General features: G+C 42.2%; 2 protein-coding genes across 3 annotated transcripts; one reads left to right on the forward strand and one right to left on the reverse strand.

Annotated features, from left to right (window-relative positions):
- The first annotated feature begins 1,066 nt into the window (after window positions 1–1,066).
- MRPS25 (mitochondrial ribosomal protein S25) lies at window positions 1,067–2,419 on the forward strand. The gene is made up of 4 exons (XM_056501213.1): window positions 1,067–1,276; window positions 1,395–1,501; window positions 1,778–1,865; window positions 2,102–2,419. The coding sequence occupies exons 1-4, from the start codon at window positions 1,143–1,145 to the stop codon at window positions 2,286–2,288; spliced, it is 516 nt and encodes a 171-aa protein (XP_056357188.1). The 5' UTR covers window positions 1,067–1,142; the 3' UTR covers window positions 2,289–2,419.
- A 699-nt stretch (window positions 2,420–3,118) lies between these two features.
- On the reverse strand, window positions 3,119–15,954 carry RBSN (rabenosyn, RAB effector). Of its 2 annotated transcripts, XM_056501206.1 has the most exons (12): window positions 15,877–15,954; window positions 15,376–15,604; window positions 13,982–14,122; window positions 12,139–12,239; window positions 11,557–11,602; window positions 11,301–11,462; window positions 10,140–10,381; window positions 9,268–9,338; window positions 8,483–8,569; window positions 7,954–8,056; window positions 7,441–7,515; window positions 3,119–6,516 (listed from the first exon to the last, which is right to left on the reverse strand). In XM_056501206.1, the coding sequence occupies exons 2-12, from the start codon at window positions 15,536–15,538 to the stop codon at window positions 5,431–5,433; spliced, it is 2,277 nt and encodes a 758-aa protein (XP_056357181.1). In that variant the 5' UTR covers window positions 15,539–15,604; window positions 15,877–15,954; the 3' UTR covers window positions 3,119–5,430. The 2 variants fall into 2 exon arrangements, with proteins under 2 accessions (XP_056357181.1, XP_056357180.1); XM_056501205.1 differs by lacking the exon at window positions 15,877–15,954 and having other exon boundaries at window positions 15,376–15,740.
- Window positions 15,955–19,741: the final 3,787 nt, after the last annotated feature.

Below are 19,741 nucleotides of genomic sequence, written 5' to 3' on the forward strand. Positions count from 1 at the left end.
AATTTTTATTAAAGAAAGCATCTCCTTTCAATTCCTTGGGATATTTTCTGGAAGTCTCTGTTCCTTATTATTTAGAAAACTATTGTTTATGTTTATTTTAAAAACTTTGCTAAAGTTGTTAATTTCTCACAGCTTCTTTTGTGAAATCAGTGTTGTGTGTGATAGCATTTAAAAACGATAGCATGTTCTTTTTTTAAACTAAATTTTATAACCAATGTCTTCAGTCACAAAGAAGAATTTGCATTGTTGTGTTTGTATATAGGGTACTGCAGTGCATGACCTAGCTTATGCATTTTATTAAATGCTGTTGTGTCATTATATTGTTGCATTTAATACTAGTGGCTAAATGAGGTTTCTACTATTAAAGTGAATTACAAATATAACTGCATTTTTGAGTTTTATTTTGAAGTTAATTTAATTTCCTCTTGAACAGGAGCTCTCTAAGCCAAACACATAATTTAGAATATCTTAGGGGAGAAACAGCATTTTACCTTCACCACGGTGCTTATTTTACAAGATATTTAACCGAGTCTGGTTAAAAGAACAGAAATTCCATGATCTTACTGAGTCCAAGGAGCTTCTCTAGACAGAGAGAGGTCTTCTCCTGAAGTTTAATTTATTTATTGAGGTTGGCAGCGCTTTGCGCGGGTCCCCTCCCACCGCCGGCTCCCTCACTCCGCTCGTCCCCTCACTCCGCCCGTCCCCTCACTCCGCCGGGTCCCCTCACTCCGCCGCGTCCCCTCACTCAGCCGTCTCCCTCACTCCGCCCGTCCCCTCACTCCGCCGGGTCCCCTCACTCCGCCCGTCCCCTCACTCCGCCCGTCTCCCTCACTCCGCCCGTCCCCTCACTCCGCCGCGTCCCCTCACTCCGCCGTCTCCCTCACTCCGCCCGTCCCCTCACTCCGCCCGCCCCCTCACTCAGCCGGCTCCCTCACTCAGCCGTCTCCCTCACTCCGCTCGTCCCCTCACTCCGCCCGTCTCCTCACTCCGCCGGGTCCCCTCACGCCGCCCGTCTCCTCACTCCGCCGGGTCCCCTCACGCCGCCGGGCCCGCGCGCAGCGCGCGCACTGCGAGGCCGCTGCCGGGACGGCTCCGCCAGGGGGCGCGCGGGAGCGCTGCCCGCCCTTCCGGCCGCCGCCGCCATGCCGATGAAGGGGCGCTTCCCGGTGCGCCGGACCCTGCAGTATCTCAGCCAGGGCGACGTCGTGTTTAAGACCTCGGTGAAGGTGATGACCGTGAACTACAACACGGCAGGAGATTTGAGCGAAGGCGCGAGGTGAGCGCGGAGCGGGGCGGGAGCGCGGGCTGCCCCTGCAAAGACGCCAGGGCTGGCGCGGTCCGCGCTCTCCGCAGAGACAATGGGCCAGCCTGTGTGTCCTTTTCTTTTTTTCCAGGAAGTTCGTATTTTTCAACATCCCCCAGATCCAGTACAAGAACCCGTGGGTGCAGATCATGCTGTTCAGGAACATGACTCCCTCGCCCTTCCTGCGGTTCTACCTGGGTAGGTCCTGCCCGCCGCGGGGCCGTGGCTGGGTCGCACCGACAGCGTCGCTACCGCCGCGTTTGTGTCGTTCTCACCCGGCCCCGCCTCGGCTGCAGCGGGGAAAGAAGCTGCTAAACCGGACAAGAGCTTTAGCCGTTAGCAGCTCCTCATGGAGATTTTGCTTTTCCACTTAGAACATCGCATTGCACACTAACTGCAGAAGAATGCCTCTCTAAACGGCATGCATGAGTCAGTGGTATAATTTGATACATTAATATGAATTTTTCTTGACAGACAATGGAGAACAGGTTTTGGTTGACGTGGAAAATAAAACCAACAAAGAGATAACAGAGCACGTTAAAAAAATCCTGGGGAAAAGCAAGTAAGTAGCACAAATATCATAACAAGTAAGTAACATATTATCTAGCATATATAATGCAAACTTTTGTGGAATGCAGAAGGAAATACTACTTTTCACAGACAAAACTGACACGAGTGTCAGTGAGATAAAAACCATGAGGCAGGAACTGTAAATCCATCTTTCTGATAACCTGGGTCCAGGGAAGGGAAATACTGCAATTCAGACTTCCGATAGTAACAAACAGATCTCTTTTCTAGAGAAATGCTTGAAAAAGAAGAAAGAGAAAGGAAAAAACTATCACACCCAGCAACCTTCGGGCCCAAGAAGTATCATCTGCGAGAATGTATGTGTGAGATTGAAGGCCAAGTTCCCTGCCCTGCTGTTGTACCATTGCCCAAAGAGATGAGGGGAAAATACAAAGCTGCTATGAAAAATGAGGCATGAGCCTGACATTTCAGGACCTCAAGTCATGCAGCTGTTTTTCCTCAGGACTGGATAATAAAGGTGCTTCAGTGAGAGACAAAAGCCAGCAGTTCCTGATAACAGGAACAAGCAAGTTCATTAAATACAGACAACTATGCCTCATAAGTCTTCTTACAGCTACAACTAGAATAATTAAGTGAAAAATAAATAAAACTGCCACAAAAAAAACCCTCCTGTGGTTCTATGAAGTATTTCTAGTCAGCACTGGGAAACAAAATTACTAGTCTTACTCATGCCTGCAGGTAACCAATTATGGCAAAATCAAGATCATGTTTTCTTTGGGATAGAGAAGCTGGACTAAAACGTTAAATCTTAGAAGCAGCACAGAATTCCATAATTTGTAGAAAGTGGTGCAAGAATCCATATTGTACTAACCAAAGGCAGCCAAATAATAGTACAATTCCAGATTCAAGTGAATTTACCAACTTATGTAGTTACGAATCAGAAACAGCTCAGGGTCTCATCTCCCTCAAGATAAAACTTTTGCAGCTCTGAGAAGCACTGGTCAAGTCAGGAATAGCAGCAGGAAAGGAGAATGGGCAAATTGGTATATGAAAGGTTTTACATCAAAAAAATCCCTTCTAAATCATCACAGCTTCTGCCTCACCAAACAATTACACCATACCTGTAATATGTATAAACATGATAGACTGCTGTACAGACCTTTATGCTGGGCTTACGTGTACAAGTCACTGTAGAACTGTATTGCAACATTTCTGAACTCACAGTTGAATATATAATTTCACACTGATTCAAGCATCCTGTACAAATTGTCGAGGACAAACACAACAGAAAATAAACATGTTTTATTTCATCTCTTTTTACCAAGTTTTCATACAGAGTAGTGCATGCTGTTGTAACAAAAGTCAATGCTAATTAGTTATTGAGCTTTATGTTTCAGACATCTTCATTCTCTTGTGCCTTGCAAACCTCACAGCAGTCCCTATACGAGCAAAGGTCTTCACGTTGGAGATGATTTTACTATTTTCTGTCTAGTCTATCACATTTAACACTGAAAATGATCATGAGGTATGCCAGTCTGTTACCTGCTTGTAAAAATAATGTATTACATATACAATAACAATACTTCAGTTATTAGTGTATTAGCCAGAAAATATAAACAAGGCAGGATAGTTACCACAGAGAAACACTTTTTAATGTGAAAGCTGGAGCCACTGAAACATTTTTTCATATTGATACCTAGAAAAGCATTAGGTTAGAGTGCAGGAAGCAATCCTCCTGACTAGCAACCAAGTCTGTCCTAAATACCTGCCTTATACTACCTCCCTTAAATAATTCCAGGGATTCTGTTTATCTGTGAATGGTTTTTGCTGCCTTCATGAATCTGGTGACAAGCACCCGTGTTTTATCAAGACCATTCAGAATCCTCTGTTCTTTCTTGGTGCAAAATAACACTTGGGGACTCAATCAGCTGTAATAAAACACCAGCGTGAGAACTTCATGGTCTTAAGCCAACTTCTTCTGCACACCTTTCAAATCCAGATTCAGGCTACACCAGACAGACCATCAGTATCTGTGACTGGCTGGTCTGAGTTACTTCAACCCCTTACTAGTGGTATTAAGTGAGGATATAGGTGGTTTGGTCTTCTTAAACAACAGTTCCACAAGTCCCTACCTCCACTTACTCACAGCTAGGAACCAGAGTTCCTGCTCTTTAAGTGACAAAGTTATTTGTCTCTAAAATCTTAAGCAGTGCTGTGATTACAGCTATGCCAATATCAGAGACATAATTAAAAGATATGTCCCATTCCACAGAACTTCACACTTCTGAGCAAGCCCACTATTGTTAGTGCTATACAGTGTGATCTGCCTGATTTTCCTCTATTTCAGCTTTAAATAAAAAACCCTTTCATATGAACTCACCACCACCACTCCTGCAAACAGTGATTCCTGCTGGCGGGCCTGTGCCTCAAAAATCAAAGCAGTTTAGATTCCATCTTTCTCAAAAACCCAGCTGAAGGCCCTCCTGCATCACAGATACTGGCTGTCCCTGGTCATCCCCCAAGCCACAGGATCACAAGAGGTCTTCTTTATTTAAAACAGGTATGCCTGATTCTTATAAAAACTGAGGGGAATCTAACATGAGAGAGAATTGCCATTTGGCACTATTGCAGCCACAGACTTTGTCTCCCAGCTTTCACAAAATTCCAATGGCATCTCAGCTTTCCATTATAAACAAAATTTTTTGTTGCTTGAGTGCTACAAAAAAGTGTTCCAGTCTCACAAATACAACAAACATGATCATTCCGTCACCCAGCGGATTTAAAGGAATGTGTAGATTCAACAATGTAATTAGCAGTTGGGGTTCACCCTTTATATTTCAGTTAGAAGTGGTGCTGGCCTGATGCTCCTTTCCCTAGAAATGAGCAAATGCTTGCTCCCTCATGAGCAGGTCTGAAGCCAGCATGATGCTATGACACCATCATTTGCACTCAGAGCAAATGGGAAACCAGAAGTGATGAAAAGAAGCATCCAAATTTTACTTTGGAATCTATATGCAGACAATAAGAAGCTACTCATACTAAGATCAGTTACAAAGTTCTTCTCAGTCTCAAGATCCCTTTTTAAAATGTATTTATTTAGCATTGCACAAACTTGATCTGTGATCCTGTACATTCAGCACCCTGGAGAATCACACCAGCTCTTTAACAACCAGAGCACCATCAGCAGTTCAACTACCCTGGGTCAGGAGAGGATGAAGAAGTTTTAGAAAAGTCTTCATCTCTCTTTAGTCAAAGCCACACTTGAAAGGCCAACACTACAACAGAAAGCGAGAAAGAGGGCAAACCAACATTCCAACCACTTCCACATTATAGTTCCCTATTAGCACTTAACCCCTGGACCAAAATAAGCATTCAGTAAGATCAGTTATCATTAAAAGTCCTGTAAAAAGTTATTTAAAAATTTCTTACTCTAAGCTTTTGAGACCAGCAGCATTCCTCAGTAATTCTTTCTTCAAGACTATGTAGTAGTGGCAATGCCAGAATGAAAGTGCTTTAAAGTCAGGATTCTCCCAATTCCCTCTGCTTTACTTTCCCATATTTAACAGGAGACTGAATTATTACACAGCCCTATTACTGCTTCAGCAGTTGGATTTCTCCTTCTGCTTTGCTAATGTGTGCTTCAGTTCCTTTAAGTTCTCTGTCAGTACCTCCACCTCATCCAGTCGTCCACTATGTTTGGCATCAAATATATAAGCTTTAATATTATCTATCTGTTGGAGAAGCAGCTCTTCCTCTATAGCCTCTTCTCCAGAGATCTCACTGCCATCCTCCACTTCAAAGGGATTGATAGAGGATCCCTCTTCAAATGGATTCCCTGAATTCCAACTGCCCCCAGGCTTTTCAAATGGATTTTCATCCTCTTCAAAGGGGTTTGAAGCACAGCCAGGTGCTCCATTACTTTGTTCATCCTCCTCCTCACTTTCAAATGGATTATATTCTTTTTTGTCACTTTGCTGAGATGTGTTAGAGAAAGAAACCATTGGAGAGGTGTCTTTGGCAAATGGGTTACTGGGATCTTCCTCTACCTGAGGGGTATCTGCTTCATCCTCAAAGGGGTTTAGACATGCTGGCTGATCCCGCTCTTCGTCACACTGTGGGACACTCTGGGGTTTGAGTGTGAAGGTCAAGTGCTCTTTAGCTGGCAGCTGCTCAACAGCAGGAGTTTCAAAACTCGTATCCCCTTTGATCCAAGTAACATCCAAATGCTGTTTGACTTCTCTGAAGTCTAAGGAGTGTGTCCTTGAATGCTGAGACATGAATTTATGGTGCTCTCTTTCCCGCTCTTTTTCACGGAGGACCTGAAGTTCCTCCCGCTGGATCTCCTCCTCTTCTGCCTGTTTTTTAGAAAGCTCAATAGCTTTCAAAGTTTGCTGTTGATCATATTCATCCTGAAGCTGCATCAGGTTCTCTTGCAACATATGGACCTCATCTATTCTATTAGCTGCCTTTGCTTGCTTAATGAAGGATGTGATATTGTCAATCTGCTGAAGAAGTGGGTCTGCTCTCTCGCTTTCTCTCGAAATGCTAGACGTGGGTAACCAGCCTTCAGATTTTCTTACTGTTCCTTTTTTTATTTGAGTTTCATCACCATTAACTGCAGATGCAGATACAGAGATAAACTCCTTCTGCTTTTCCTCTTGTTTTCCCTGTGTTTCAAGAGCAACCTAAAATGAAAACATGCAGTAAGAAAAGAACCAGAAGCTTGAAATATTTCATTCTAAGTATCCATAGGTACAAGTTAGCCAATCTTAAGACATTGCTGGCTGATGCTAAAAGGGATCAGCTGCCATTTTGGTTACTTTGCAGAAGATTCTTACTTTCATACCATTCCTTATATGCTTCCTGTGAGTTTGTGATGATACTGATGATAAACCCATGACATCTGCCTTTACAAACTTGAGGGAAAGTAGGAGCAACAAAGTTCTCTTCATAGAGGAAAAAAAAAAGCCTAATGCAGCTGTGCAAAGAGCAGTTCTACACTGATTTGGACATTAATCATATCACATATGACTACAGCAGACACTTGTAATAGAACACCAGTGTTTAAGGTCACTGATATCACTGGCTTTTGGAGTGGGATGATTCTTATCTCGCAACTTATACCTCAAGATTAAGTTGGCTTTAGTTTATAATTAATGATGTCCCCCCTCCCTAAATGAGAAAAAGCCTCTCTCCCTGCAGAGGCATCCTTATTCTAGTATGTCCTTTTCCACCAATTAAAGAAGCTTCCAAATTCTACTCATGTGAGTGAGTTCCTGAACACAATTTCAAAGTCAGTGTAAACTAACACACTCACTTCAGGGCTCGCACTGCATGCACTGCAGCAGAAACAGCCTGTGCACCCAAGTCCCTGCTGCTTTCTAGAAGTGTCCAGCTCTGTGCCCACCTACTTCTGTTCTGGGCAGAACAAAGCAGCAGCTAGGCAAATCCCTGGAAAAGGGATGGGACAATATAGATGAAAAAGTGGAAACAAACAAACAAACAAATGGAAATTCAGTGTTGAAGGCAACTACTCATACCCACAGAGCTCCCAGGCTTCTATCTATGAGAAAGGCTGATAGAAGATGTAACATCCCAACCTGTCTTACCATATGCAGTCTTCTCTTCTTCAGTTCTTCATACTGATCCTTGGTTGGCAGGGACATTAGGCCAAGCAGTTTTTCCTGGCAAAAATTGAAATATTTACAATATTGCTTGCAGGTATTCAGCCCATTTTTCAAGTCCTTGAGAAGAGAGATACTACCAGCAGAAACCCCACAAACACATCGAAGATGCTTCTACACTGCAATCCCTGCTCCAGGTCTGCACACACCTTTGCTGCCACAGCTGCACTGCTGGGTGGGTTCACACCTCAGCAAGAGGAAGAGCTAAGGCACACATAACTCTTGGGTTCCTCAGGCCCAATGCTGCCTTGAGTAAAAGATCTGTGTTCAAGACAGTTTATTTAAGGCTATCATAAGTCAACAGGGGAACTACAATAAAATTCAGAAAATATAGAACTAAGGCTCTTGTCAAAAAGGTTTCAAACCACAGGGATGCCTGGCAAAGAAAAGAACATTATCTAAAACGTACATTCATCTCACAGCATATGCTCTATTTACCTGAACAAAAAGTGTAGCTGAATATCTTATCATTCGCTGAAGTTGTAGTATTTTAGGATGAGGTTGAGTATCTTCGTGCAAGCCTAGACTCAAAATCTTCTTACTGTATCAAAGAAAACATACAGCCTCATCAGTTCAAAAACAAAATCAAGAAAAATGCCACAAAAGTGGAGAGACAATATTGAATCAACAACTTGTGATGTTCTTCTAGATAAACAATTTTGGATATTACAACTTGTAACACTTTTCCCTCCCAGCCTTAGAAAAACAAAGAAACCCCAAACAAACAATTCCCCCTAAATGGTGCTGCTACTTGTTTCCTCTATGCTTAGTTGCTCCTACTGCAGAGGAATGCATGAATTTTAAGGCTGGAGAAGAAAGTAGAAATTGGTAGTGTACAGGAACAGCATCTACCTTTTTCAAATGCTCTTTAAAACTCAGCAGACAAATTGATTATCCATATAATCAGTAAAGTCATAACAAAGATACATACATGCTGGGGGGAAAAGGGAGAGAGACAATCTTTTACCTTAAGGCATCTATAAATTCATACATTTTTTGAATCTCCACCCTCAAGTCATTAGCATGATCAAGGTTGTAGGCTGTCTCCCCAGCACTAAGGAATAAACAGAACTTTACTGTAAGCCATGCATCCAGTTAACAACACATACTAGTTATCCCAAGATGACCAAGATTCAACAATAAGAACTGCTAACACTAAAGGGCTGAATGATTTTATTTCAAGCTCACGTTTAAAAAACCTTTTTTTGTGACAGAATTGGAAAATTATAATAATTTTGTGAACATGAACACTTCAGAGAGGATAACTGTATTTATTATTAAATACAACTATTTAATAATTTATATATTATGATTATCACTTATACTATTACTTATATATTATTACTTACTACTCTAGGAGAAACTGTATTCTAACACAAAAATGCCACTTACAAGTAATATCTAAAATGCACACAGGCTTAGCAAATGTATCTATTCTGTGGAGATTTCTTTCAATGCATCTTGGTGGGAAAAATGTCTGACTGAGTAAATAACTACACCATTAAAGCACAATAGTTACCTCCACTAGCATTTGTCAGAAAGCAAAATACTATGCTCGACAGTAGTGTAGTATTTAAGATGCCAGTAACTGTCTGTCTACATAGGGACACAATCATTACAGGCACTTTATACTAGAATCTCCACTTTATTGATAAAACAAATTAGGACTTCGTGGGGAAAACTCTTCACAAGATTTTATCTTCCCAGTCCTTTATATTCATATTCATAAACATAACCAGCAATGGGACTTACTTTAGTGATTCTGCCATCCTTATGTATTCTGGTGCCTTTTGGTCAACTTTCTCCATGCAGAGTCGGAGTTTCTTGTTATAATATTAAAACAAAATGTATAAAAAAAAAACTGACATTAAAACACTAATGCAAGAACATGCTGACGTGAAATCTTTTCATGCTGTTTGTGCAGATGTAAAGTTAGCCATGATGAAAGGCACCTTAATTATTCAGGATGACAAGACTCTCCAGTTACTTCCAGAACACATGGTCAGGAACAGAGAAAGACTCGCTGTACCCCTGCAAGGTGGACTTTGAATCAAGAAACTGTTTGAATGGATGACTTGGACAACTTCTAGCCTTACATCTCTTCACCAACGAGCACCAAAAAAACTCTCATTAATACTAACCCGGGCAGTTTGTGGACTATAAAAGGTTTCTGGTGACCATCAGTACCTGCTGTGAAGCATTTGAATGTAATGTTGATAGAGATGGTTAAAAAAATGCATTTGCCAACAGTGTAAGGACAAACAGTGGTGACATCGAGTCCCATGGTTCCAGTGCAGCCCACCAATAAAATGCACAGCATATCACTCACTGGTTTAAACAAGCTCACCATTTTAAGAAAGAGGCATGTCTGAACTACTAGTTCCAGATGATGAGAATGAAGATGTATTTCAAAAAGATGTATGAAGTCAATGTGGGCTAAAAATACTATATTGCAACTGATTCCAACATTTCAGCTATGTCTTTGCTACATGGCATGAACACCCGACAGTGTCTTCTAACACAAGTCAGTACTAAGTCATAAAGTAAGAGTTCAGACATGAGGTAACAAGCCAAAAGTCAAGTAGACTGCAGACATATAGACTGAAGCACAGAGCTTGACTTACCTCATAGAGTTTCACAATCTCTGGTGTATACTCTTTCTCATCAATCTGTTGCTCTCTTTTCAACAGGGTGTCTTTGCAATGCTGACAACAACGGATTCGTTCATCATCTTTCTCATCCAGAACAGAGCTCACGCTGCTGATGCTGCTAATGCTGCCGCGGCGGGAGCCGTGCACACTACTGGGGGACGAGCTCGGGCTCACATGAGAGCCCAAGGCCTCTTTGCTGGCACTGGTCAGTTTGCCTAAAAATTATACAGACGGAATTTCACAGTAACTGGAGAAGCCAACAGATTTTACCAACACAAATAAACTGCCCTTTAAAAGAAACTTTACGTTCAGGTGGTACTAGAAAACTAGGTTCCAAGACTGCTGAAAGACATACAAGGATTGCACGACAACCATGACTGCAAGTCAGAATTTGGGTCTTCACTGCAAATTTTGCTGTATTTAAAACTAGCTAGGGAGCAGACTGCTGAGCAGCACCTACTTTGCTTAGGCCTAGAAGCATTCTCATGTTTGAGCCTGTACATTCAGAAAACAATGCAAATGTGAACAGGTATGATAATGGCGTCCAGGCATTGTGCTTGAATACTCTGAAAGGCCCAGTTTATGTCATTTATCTCCACAGAAAATACAGTCTCCTCTCCAGTGCACCAGATAAGAAAAATAAAAGTTTAAAGTGGCTCTTAAAGGCCTATACATGAATTTCCCAAAGTTATTGTCCCAAGGTCCGACATTCAGACAACACAGACCAAACTGGAAATATCCACAATATTTTTAAATGTCAAAAAGCTTGACAGTTCCTAAAGTTAATAGCTCTGTAGTTACAGTACTCAGAATAAATAACAGCTGTATAACCAGAAGTTACTCCTTTTTTGCTACTTACTATTTATCTATTATTTGCCATTACGACTATTACTTCTAGTAAATTTTTCAGGGTTATGCAACATTTCCAAATCTGAAGAAGGAACAGAGACAAAGAATGGAGAAATCATTCATTGTATGCTGTTTCACAGACCAGTCTGTGCACAGTCTGTGTGAAACTCAATAGAGGTTTTCTGCAGAGCTAGCCTATTACCAGCATATTTTTTTTAATGGTGAAAAAGCCAAGATGCACCCCAAGTGAGTTAAGAAGTGAAGAATTAACTCTACAGTTCTTACTTGCCAAAGGAAGACTGACAAATTCCATGCACTTCTTGCACATAATAGACCCACAAAGGCGGCAGTGGTGGCGTCGATTTCGGATACTGAACTTACTGCCACAGTCTGGGCAAAATGGGACATCCTGATCACTGACCCAAGGCACAACAGACTTCTCTATAGCTGTGAGCAGGAATACACACCACGTAAGTATGCAATTAATTCCTCAACTGCTTAAACTATAGGGGCAAATAGTCTCAGGTAAGCTCACACTAACCTCTTATTTTAGCTGACTCAGTGTTTGCTCTGTCAAATGATGTAAGCTGGTAGAAGATAAACAATACAGTCAAGAAAATTATACTTTTGCAAGAAAAAAAACCCAGCACAACTCATCCCAACAAGAAAAAGAAGCCTGGCATTTTTAAGAGAAAGGAGTTTCAGCTGGTTTTACATCAGACTTATGCAATTTTCATATTTTTTTCTAATTCCATATTCATATAGTGCTAAACAATGGCTTGTCAAACCTGTACAAATAAGCACATTTTATAAATAACCCTTATTGCAGCCAACATTTAGTAAAGTAAAAGATGGAGAAAATAAAACAGGAAAACAGATGGTTCTTGAAGCATGTGGAAGTAGCATCTTCAGCTTGAAAATGGTGCATAGAACCTGAAATCATACCCACAGTACAAGGTCAAACCATGTGCAGTACTCAGGGTAATGTGTAAAGAGAGTCACAGTTTAGTATCCTTTATGAAGTGTATTCTTAGATAAATGGGCACTCTTCATACTGAAATATAATTTTTTTAGATCTAGGAAACATTTAGAAGGCTGGAATATTAAAAAGCACCAAATTTACCTTTTCTAACCTGATTATTAACTTATTGACTTCAACTACATAGTGATCAATCCTGGCTGCTCGGTGTTTCTTGAATTCACAAAGATGGCTTCTCATAGCACCTGCAGGGATAATAGAAAGTTGTCCTGGTCACCCAAGTACTCTGTATGGATTTGAATGCCACTTGAAAGACAGATGTCTCTTCTTTTCACCATTTATTTCTCATGTTTAAATTCAGTTTTAAAGACACATTGGAATCCTACATTTTAACAGTGTTGCTGTAAATAAAACATGCAGGTTAAAGACTAATCTTCAGGTTAGCAATAAACAGTGTTTTACGTCTACAGAAAACAAGTAACACTATGTTAGAGAGAACATCTGCAACAATTTTTTTCTCCATTTTCATTTGTCAGTTACACTTGGCCAGCTGTTACCTAGTAGTAGTGTTCTCAAAACCAACTCTCTTTAGTTTCCTGGCTACATGTTGAACAAAGGGAAGAGGCAAGCCTAAGGATTACTGAAGGTCTATGCAGCAGCAATTTTGTTTCAGAATTCTGATCATCTCTACACCTTTAGGGGTCTGAATCAAATACCTGATGACAGTTTAGATTTCCAGAAAACTGATCACTGAGTGTTGAAAAGAACAATACAGTACAATTCATAGTCGATAATGTAGGTTTACTCTTTTCCCAAGTAAGATTACTCTTTTTCCAAGCAAGGTGGGTGAGGTATTTAAAAGACCCCAAACCAACCAACCAACCAACCAACCAACCAACCAACCAACCAACCAACCATCTTTCTTCCAGCTGGCAGAACTCAAAATTAGATGTTGCTTTTTGATGCTACCTATGTAAATGTAAGAATCGCACTTCCTCATGCTAATGAAATAACAAAAAAAAAAATATCCAAAGATGTATTTATAGTAGTGAAAGAGTCACTCTGGGTAGCTGATTTAAGCCACTGCTCTGGAGACACAACCCTTTTCACTGATCCATCAAATCCCTAAGGTTCATCTTCTCAACTCTCATAGAAAGCAGTTCTCACTTCTCTAATGGTCATAAACCTTCTCCCTAAATTTATTCTTAACTAATATTTACACTATCATTGTTGCTCCAATAGTTAAAAAGTCAAAAGTAAAGTAACATACAGACCTCACACCCTGCAGACCCAAAGGACTCAGTCCTAGTCTGCCAACACCATAGTGGAAATTTTCCCAGGATCCACAAGAGATGGTGCTGCTTCCTTTTCCAAAAATAACCATAATATTTCAGTTATAGTTCAGGCAACTGCCAAAAAAAGTTCTTTATAATTACAGGCTCAGTCAGCTTATCCTTGAAATTCTACAAATGTAGATTTATGTTCAGAGGAGTGGGGTTTCTTTGTTGTTTGCTTATTTTAGTTTGTTTTTTTAAAAGTAAGTCCCCTTTTATTTAGAGGTGATTGCCACCTCAAATCCAAGGAAAAGGCTGAAAGTTTAAATCAATGGATAATCTTTTTGTCAAACAGGCAAAGTAACAGCAACTTGAAGTGTAGCCCAAAAGCTGGAGATTTTATATACTTATACCTTAGTATTAATTAGTGGATAATCCATTTTGTAAAGTCACAAGATGAAGCTAGTTTCACAGAATTAAACACGGATTAAGCAGATCTCAGCAGCACAGGCACAAAGACATGACAAACAGCTACCTAAAGAGTAGTTTGGGTACTGATTCTAGACATGTCTTTTCTTCTCCCCATTAAGTGAGTCTTCCCCATACCACCCAGTGCAGCACAGACACAATTCCACACTTCAGCAATACTGTAGCACCTTCCCAATTCAGATCAAAAGTTATCCCCACTGAGTATCACTTTCTAGTTCTCCTACCTACTTCCTGGGGCTCCCACATGTACGGATCTACTCCACCATAGCTGAATGACTCATATCGTTCCTGAGATCCAGAATCAGTTCTGTCATCTTCTTGTTTCAGCAATTTCTTCTTTGCTCTTTTGGCCTTCTGGACTAGATCTGAAAAAGATAAACTCAAGTTATCTAACATATCAGGTAGTCACCAAATATTTGTCATGTGAAGCCAGTATAGAATATTTCTCTTCTTTTAGCACAAATCTTTTTCCTGGATAAGATTATCCTCAAATCATTCTTAGAACAAAAATACAGTTCAGAGCACCACAGATGACACAAAATACTCTCTGTTGTCTGTCATAAAGCAGCATGAGGTCCTAAGGAAAAGAAGCAGAATAGAACATTGCATTGTGGAACTTCACTTTAAAACAGCGTCACGTCTTAAACTACAGGATTGGTCTCACAGCACAGGACATCATGTAATTTTATCATAATTCTCATAATTTCCAATTATTTTCTTCAGATTCAAGGATGTTCAACACATTCCTTGTCTTACTGCACAAACTACAAATTTCAGTGAGCCTGTACACATAAATGATTTTTAAAGTACTAAACAGCCCACTGTTAGGGTTTCACCAAGAAAATTGATTAATAATTCAAAAATCTATCTCAAGAGAGAAAAAATAATCAAGACTGCCAGGCCACTATTTCTAGCATACTAAAACAAAAACAGAGATTTTTGCAGGAAATACACATAATTAATGCTATAAATAATGATTTTAAACATTTTTCTCTCAATATAAAACGACACTGTGTACACGAGGGGATAAAAAATGAAAATATCTTAGGAAAACAAAATTCAAAGAGATTTTCCAAACACTACTGAAAGGTGGAAATCCGTAACAGACATGCAACACTCCCAGCATCTCCTGCCAGCTCCACCACTCACATACTTTTCCATGTTTTCCCAACAACAACCTCTCTTAACTTCACATTTTAACAGCAACCACAGTTTTATCTACTGTCAAAACAAGAAATTAATTAACTGGAATCTGACAATTGCCAGAGATTCCCCATATTCTCCACAGTCTTCAAGTAATTCTTGGGTATTCACTGGGTTACAGTATAATTCCGAGTTTTCAGATAAAAACAAAACAAAAACCCCAAAAAGGTCAATAGTAAAAATTGTAAATTTGAAAAGCAATGTCCTTTCGCGCCTACTTTAGAACCGATTTCTGGCAAGTATCGAGGGAAGGTAAATACTAAGCTTGGCCCAAGGAGGTTTACGGAAGAATGGAACTACGTGCCTCGCCTGTAAGTCCCTTTAATTAATACTTTACTATTGTCAGACATTTGGGAGCACACGAAGAGCGATGTCCCACGTCCAAGCCGAATGCATTTACCGCGGCCGCCCTTACTTCGAAGCTGCGCCCTGACGTCCCGGTCTTCGCCCGAGTGCTGCTCCTCGTAGTGCGCCTGGAGCTGCCGGAACGCCTGGAGATCCTTCAGGCACAGCGGGCACAGGAAGCCCTCGCGCACCTCGCTCGGGTCCCCGAAGGCCGCCGGACAGCCCGAAGCCATCGCGGCCGCGCACGCTGCCCTCACCGGCTGCCGGGATGCGCGAGCAGCATCGTCCTTAGGCACAGCCTGAAACGAAGCGGGCCAGCGCCGTACGAGCGGCGGCGCGAGCGGGGGCGGAAAGGGCCGGGCCGGGCGTGAGGCGCTGCCGGGATCCCCGCCCGGCCCGCAGCGGCCGCGCGCCTCTCTCGCGGGCGGGGCCGCGGCTGCGCACGCGCGGGGAGAGGGGAGAGGGGCGGGGCTTGCGGCCCCCGCGGCAGAGCGCGCTGGGGCTGCCCCGCCCGCCTGAGGGGCCGCGGCCCAGCCACCGCCCGGAACCGGCCCGCCTCACCTCGCCTCACCTCAGCGCCCGCGCGGCAGGCGGCTGTCTCCACAGCAGGGCGGCCGCGGCCCGTCCCGGCTGCCGGGAGCGGCAGAGCGCGGCTGAAGGCGGGGCAAGCGCTGAGCCATCGATGAGAGGAAAGGGCGGAGACAGGAGGGCTCGTCCGAGACTGAAGCTGCCGAGCGCAGAGCAATCGATGGAGGTTGGGAGCGGAAGCGGAGGGCCGCGAGCGGGATCGGTGTCTCTTCTGAGGCCTGGACCGCTCGCTCGGTGTCCAGCCGCCTACCTGTGGGCCCCGGTGACGAGCCCGTAGCGTGCGGTGACAGAATCCTCTCCAGGACGGGACGGCGCTGGCGTGTGGAGACTCCCGCCCCGCTGTCCTGGAGGCGTTCCCGTAGGACTGGTGGGTCTGTGCTGCGTGTTCTGACCGCTCAGCACTCTCAAGAGCACCACCGTTGCCACTATCAATATGCTCAACGTTCCCTTTCCCAGCCTACCCAGTATTTCTAAAGGAAATGTCCCAAAACTGCTAACCAGAACAGCTGGTAACGTGCTTAGGCACAGACGGAGCCCAGGAACCCCGCTGCTTGCCTCCAGACAAAGCTGTGTAAATCAGCGGCAGGGCCTTTTCAGTATCTCCTTTCTGATGGCGGCTTCTGTATCGTCTCCCGCACTCCCAAATCAAATAGAAACAATAGGAGTGTGTAATTACCCTTCGGCTTCATGTGTTAGGATTACAAGCTCTTGGAGGCAGAAGATTTTCTTACATGGCAATGCTATTTTCACTCGAGTCCTGTCTTAAAGGTTGACATGCCCTGCTCTTCTACCCTCCAAGTTAAGTCCTTTGAAACCTTTCAAGCACGGATCGTGATAGGGTGGGGAGGAAGAGAACCAGCCTGAGGAACCAGCCGGAGGCTCGATGTCTTAGAGGATTCACCTGCTATGGTGTCATCCCCCTGGAACTGCTGGAGCCGGGCAGCTTCCTGGCGTGAGCCATGACTGTGCCACCAGGTGGCATAAGCTACCTTTGTTGTTCCTTGCCCCTTTTGTCCTCTGTTGAGGCCAGCGAGTTACAACTCCCTGAACAGTGAAAACACGCTACAGCGATACCCGTGTCTCTAGAAGAACTGCAACATCCATGTAGGTGCAGAGCTCTTGGGGAGGTTTCTGTTGGTATTTCATTTTTCTGCTTCCTGATTCCTGTGCGTGATTTATCACAGTGTGCAGGCAACGGGCAGGAAAAAGGGATGGTGAAGGATGGAAGACGTGGCAGTCACTAGATGGCACAACCAGCACGTCTGAGAGCAACCGAGTGCCTGTGGGGACCTCGGCCGTGCATTTCACAGTTATTTGCTGTAAAGGTTTTTCTCCTGCCTGTGAGCTGTAAGCCCTGTTGACCAGGGCAGTCCATTCTCTCTTGCCACTCCCTGGTAATAAGAATCAGGTGTGTAAAGAAAAGCGAGGCTGTACAAAACAGCAAGCTCTTTTCTCAACCCTGTCTCTCCACAGCTTCAGTAACTACTCTTTTTCAAAAACAAAGTCTTAAAGGCTAATTAAAGTGGTAAATACAAGAGTTGAAGTCTGGTAGCCTCCTGTTGGGATACAAACTATGCAGTGAGGACTGCAGTGAGTTGTGAGAAGGATGATGGCATGCTGGGGTGTACACAAGAAATCAAACATTTCACTATCTTCAGTTAATTGTGCTCCTGTGCATGTTCTCCATTTGACTACAGATATGAGAACACATCTCGCCAAATGAATCTTTTTTCAAGTACTGATAAAACACCATGTAGTGTCAATCACTTAAAGAAGAGAAATACCATGCAAAAATTTTAAAGGAAAATGGCTCTTGTTTGCCTGTTTCTGAATATAAGTAGTCTTTAAGCCCTTCCTGAGGAACTCATTCCCCGTGAAGTAACTGCACCTGCTCAGTATGATTTGGGTCTTTATGTGAGTATTAGACTTACTGGGAATATCTCAGAGTAAATTGGGGAACTACAAAGAATTGGATACTACAAAGTTATGCCAGATGCAGTGATGTGTGGAATGGTACCGTTTGTTCCCAAAGGGAAATTTGAGCTTCTGTGTCCCTTAGCAGACATTGAGCACGATCTAGTTTTGTGCTGGTGTAAACAAGGAGACTTCAGCTGCTATTATTTGGTTAGGCTCATCACACTTCCCTATACAGAGAATGTTCATAAAATGAAAATATCCAGGTCTAAAACAATTCAGTTTACAGTATTTCAAAAATTAATTTGTCTTCATCCAGCTAGTTGCAATAGGAAGAGGTATTTGGGGACAAATTAAACCTTACTGCAGTCCTGCAGGTACTCTTGGGGACTGCATTTGTATCAGTAATGGCTCTCAGGGAATGAATGCAAGCAAACAGTAGCACAGAAGGACTTGCTCCAGCAGCAAAGTCAGACCTGTGCTGCCCCATCCTGATGCTGGGATAAGAAAGCTCAGCCAACAAAGCCCTACATCTATTAGGTACCTCCTCCTCTGCCACAATCAAAGTCTTCTGCAAAAAATAAAAAAAAAAAGTGGTAAAATATGTTTGTAAGTTGTAATAATTCTTAACTGTAAATTTTAGGACCTGGTCTATTGCTAAATTGGTCATTGCTACTGACGTCGGTGAGGAGAAATTTCAGTGGGAATATGGCTGAGAAGGGGAACACAGTTGGCCCTGTAGTCATGGCACAGCTCAATCAGAAATATGTTCCATTTGGGGTCACCTGTGTTCTTGTAATACTTTCAGTGCTGTTTGGAATGTTTAATAATAGAATCTGACCTCAGTACAGGAGAGGCAAATGCAAATAATGCCTGTCTACTTCTCAAGGTAATCAAGTGCAATGTTTTTCACAAACATTCTGAAAAAAAGGTTTACATTATCTGAAATTTGACAGCACTGAGTTCAATGTAGACTCTGTACACAGAGTGTAAGCAGAGTGAAAAATCAGACTATTCTTGGGAAAATCAGAATGTTCTTTGTAAATATTCCCTAAATAAAATAGTCACTTAATTTAACTTAGTGTTGTGTTTTAAATTTGCCTAAATTCAATTTTATAATTTAATGACAGATTTTTTAAAAATTAATTTTAAATTTCCTAGCATTGAAATGGGTAGCACAAAACTCATCTTACAACATTAACGATCTTTGATTTTAATTTACCAGAGAAGATGTTTTTGTTTGTTTGTTTAGGTGGATCTAACCCAAAATTTCCTGCATTTTTCATTTTGTTCAGAGAACTAAAATATTTTCATGTTGTCGTTCATTTTACGGAAGCTCATATATTAGATATACTCAAGTTGCTTATACTAAGCATTTTCATACATAACAAATCTGTTTAATTAGTCTGTGCAGACAGGATAGAAGCTACATTTCCATGCCAAAACCATGATTTTTACTGTGTTTGCAGTCTCGTCAATCCAAACTGACAGCCTCATGGTTTGTAAGAGCAGCAGCTGACTACTTGTTGAGCCCCTTTTATCTGATTTTTGTTTAACTGCTTTGGTACCTGCAAGCCAGTCATCATCTCAAGTCTGTTTGGTCCCTTAACACTGCTAAATAATGTCTCATTGGTCCTCAGTACTGTGCAGTGGCAGCACTTACATAAAGTAGGTGAATTATAAATAGGAGAGGTGGGAAGACTCAGGATTCTTTTGCATTTACATTTAATTTAATGATTTAACTGTAAGATCCATACACCACAATGCCTGGATTCCATTCAGGGCTCATTTCAAGTGTCAAGTACATCACATTTGGGTGCTGTCTCTTCTAGCCTCTCATCTTCTCTTTTGTCTACAGACTTGTACAGTAACCAATCCCCTTCTTGAAGACAGCATGTCTAAAAGCAATAAGTAGGATACCCCCACCAGTTGGT

Source organism: Oenanthe melanoleuca, chromosome 12, assembly GCF_029582105.1.
Source record: "Oenanthe melanoleuca isolate GR-GAL-2019-014 chromosome 12, OMel1.0, whole genome shotgun sequence".
NCBI lineage: Eukaryota > Metazoa > Chordata > Aves > Passeriformes > Muscicapidae > Oenanthe > Oenanthe melanoleuca.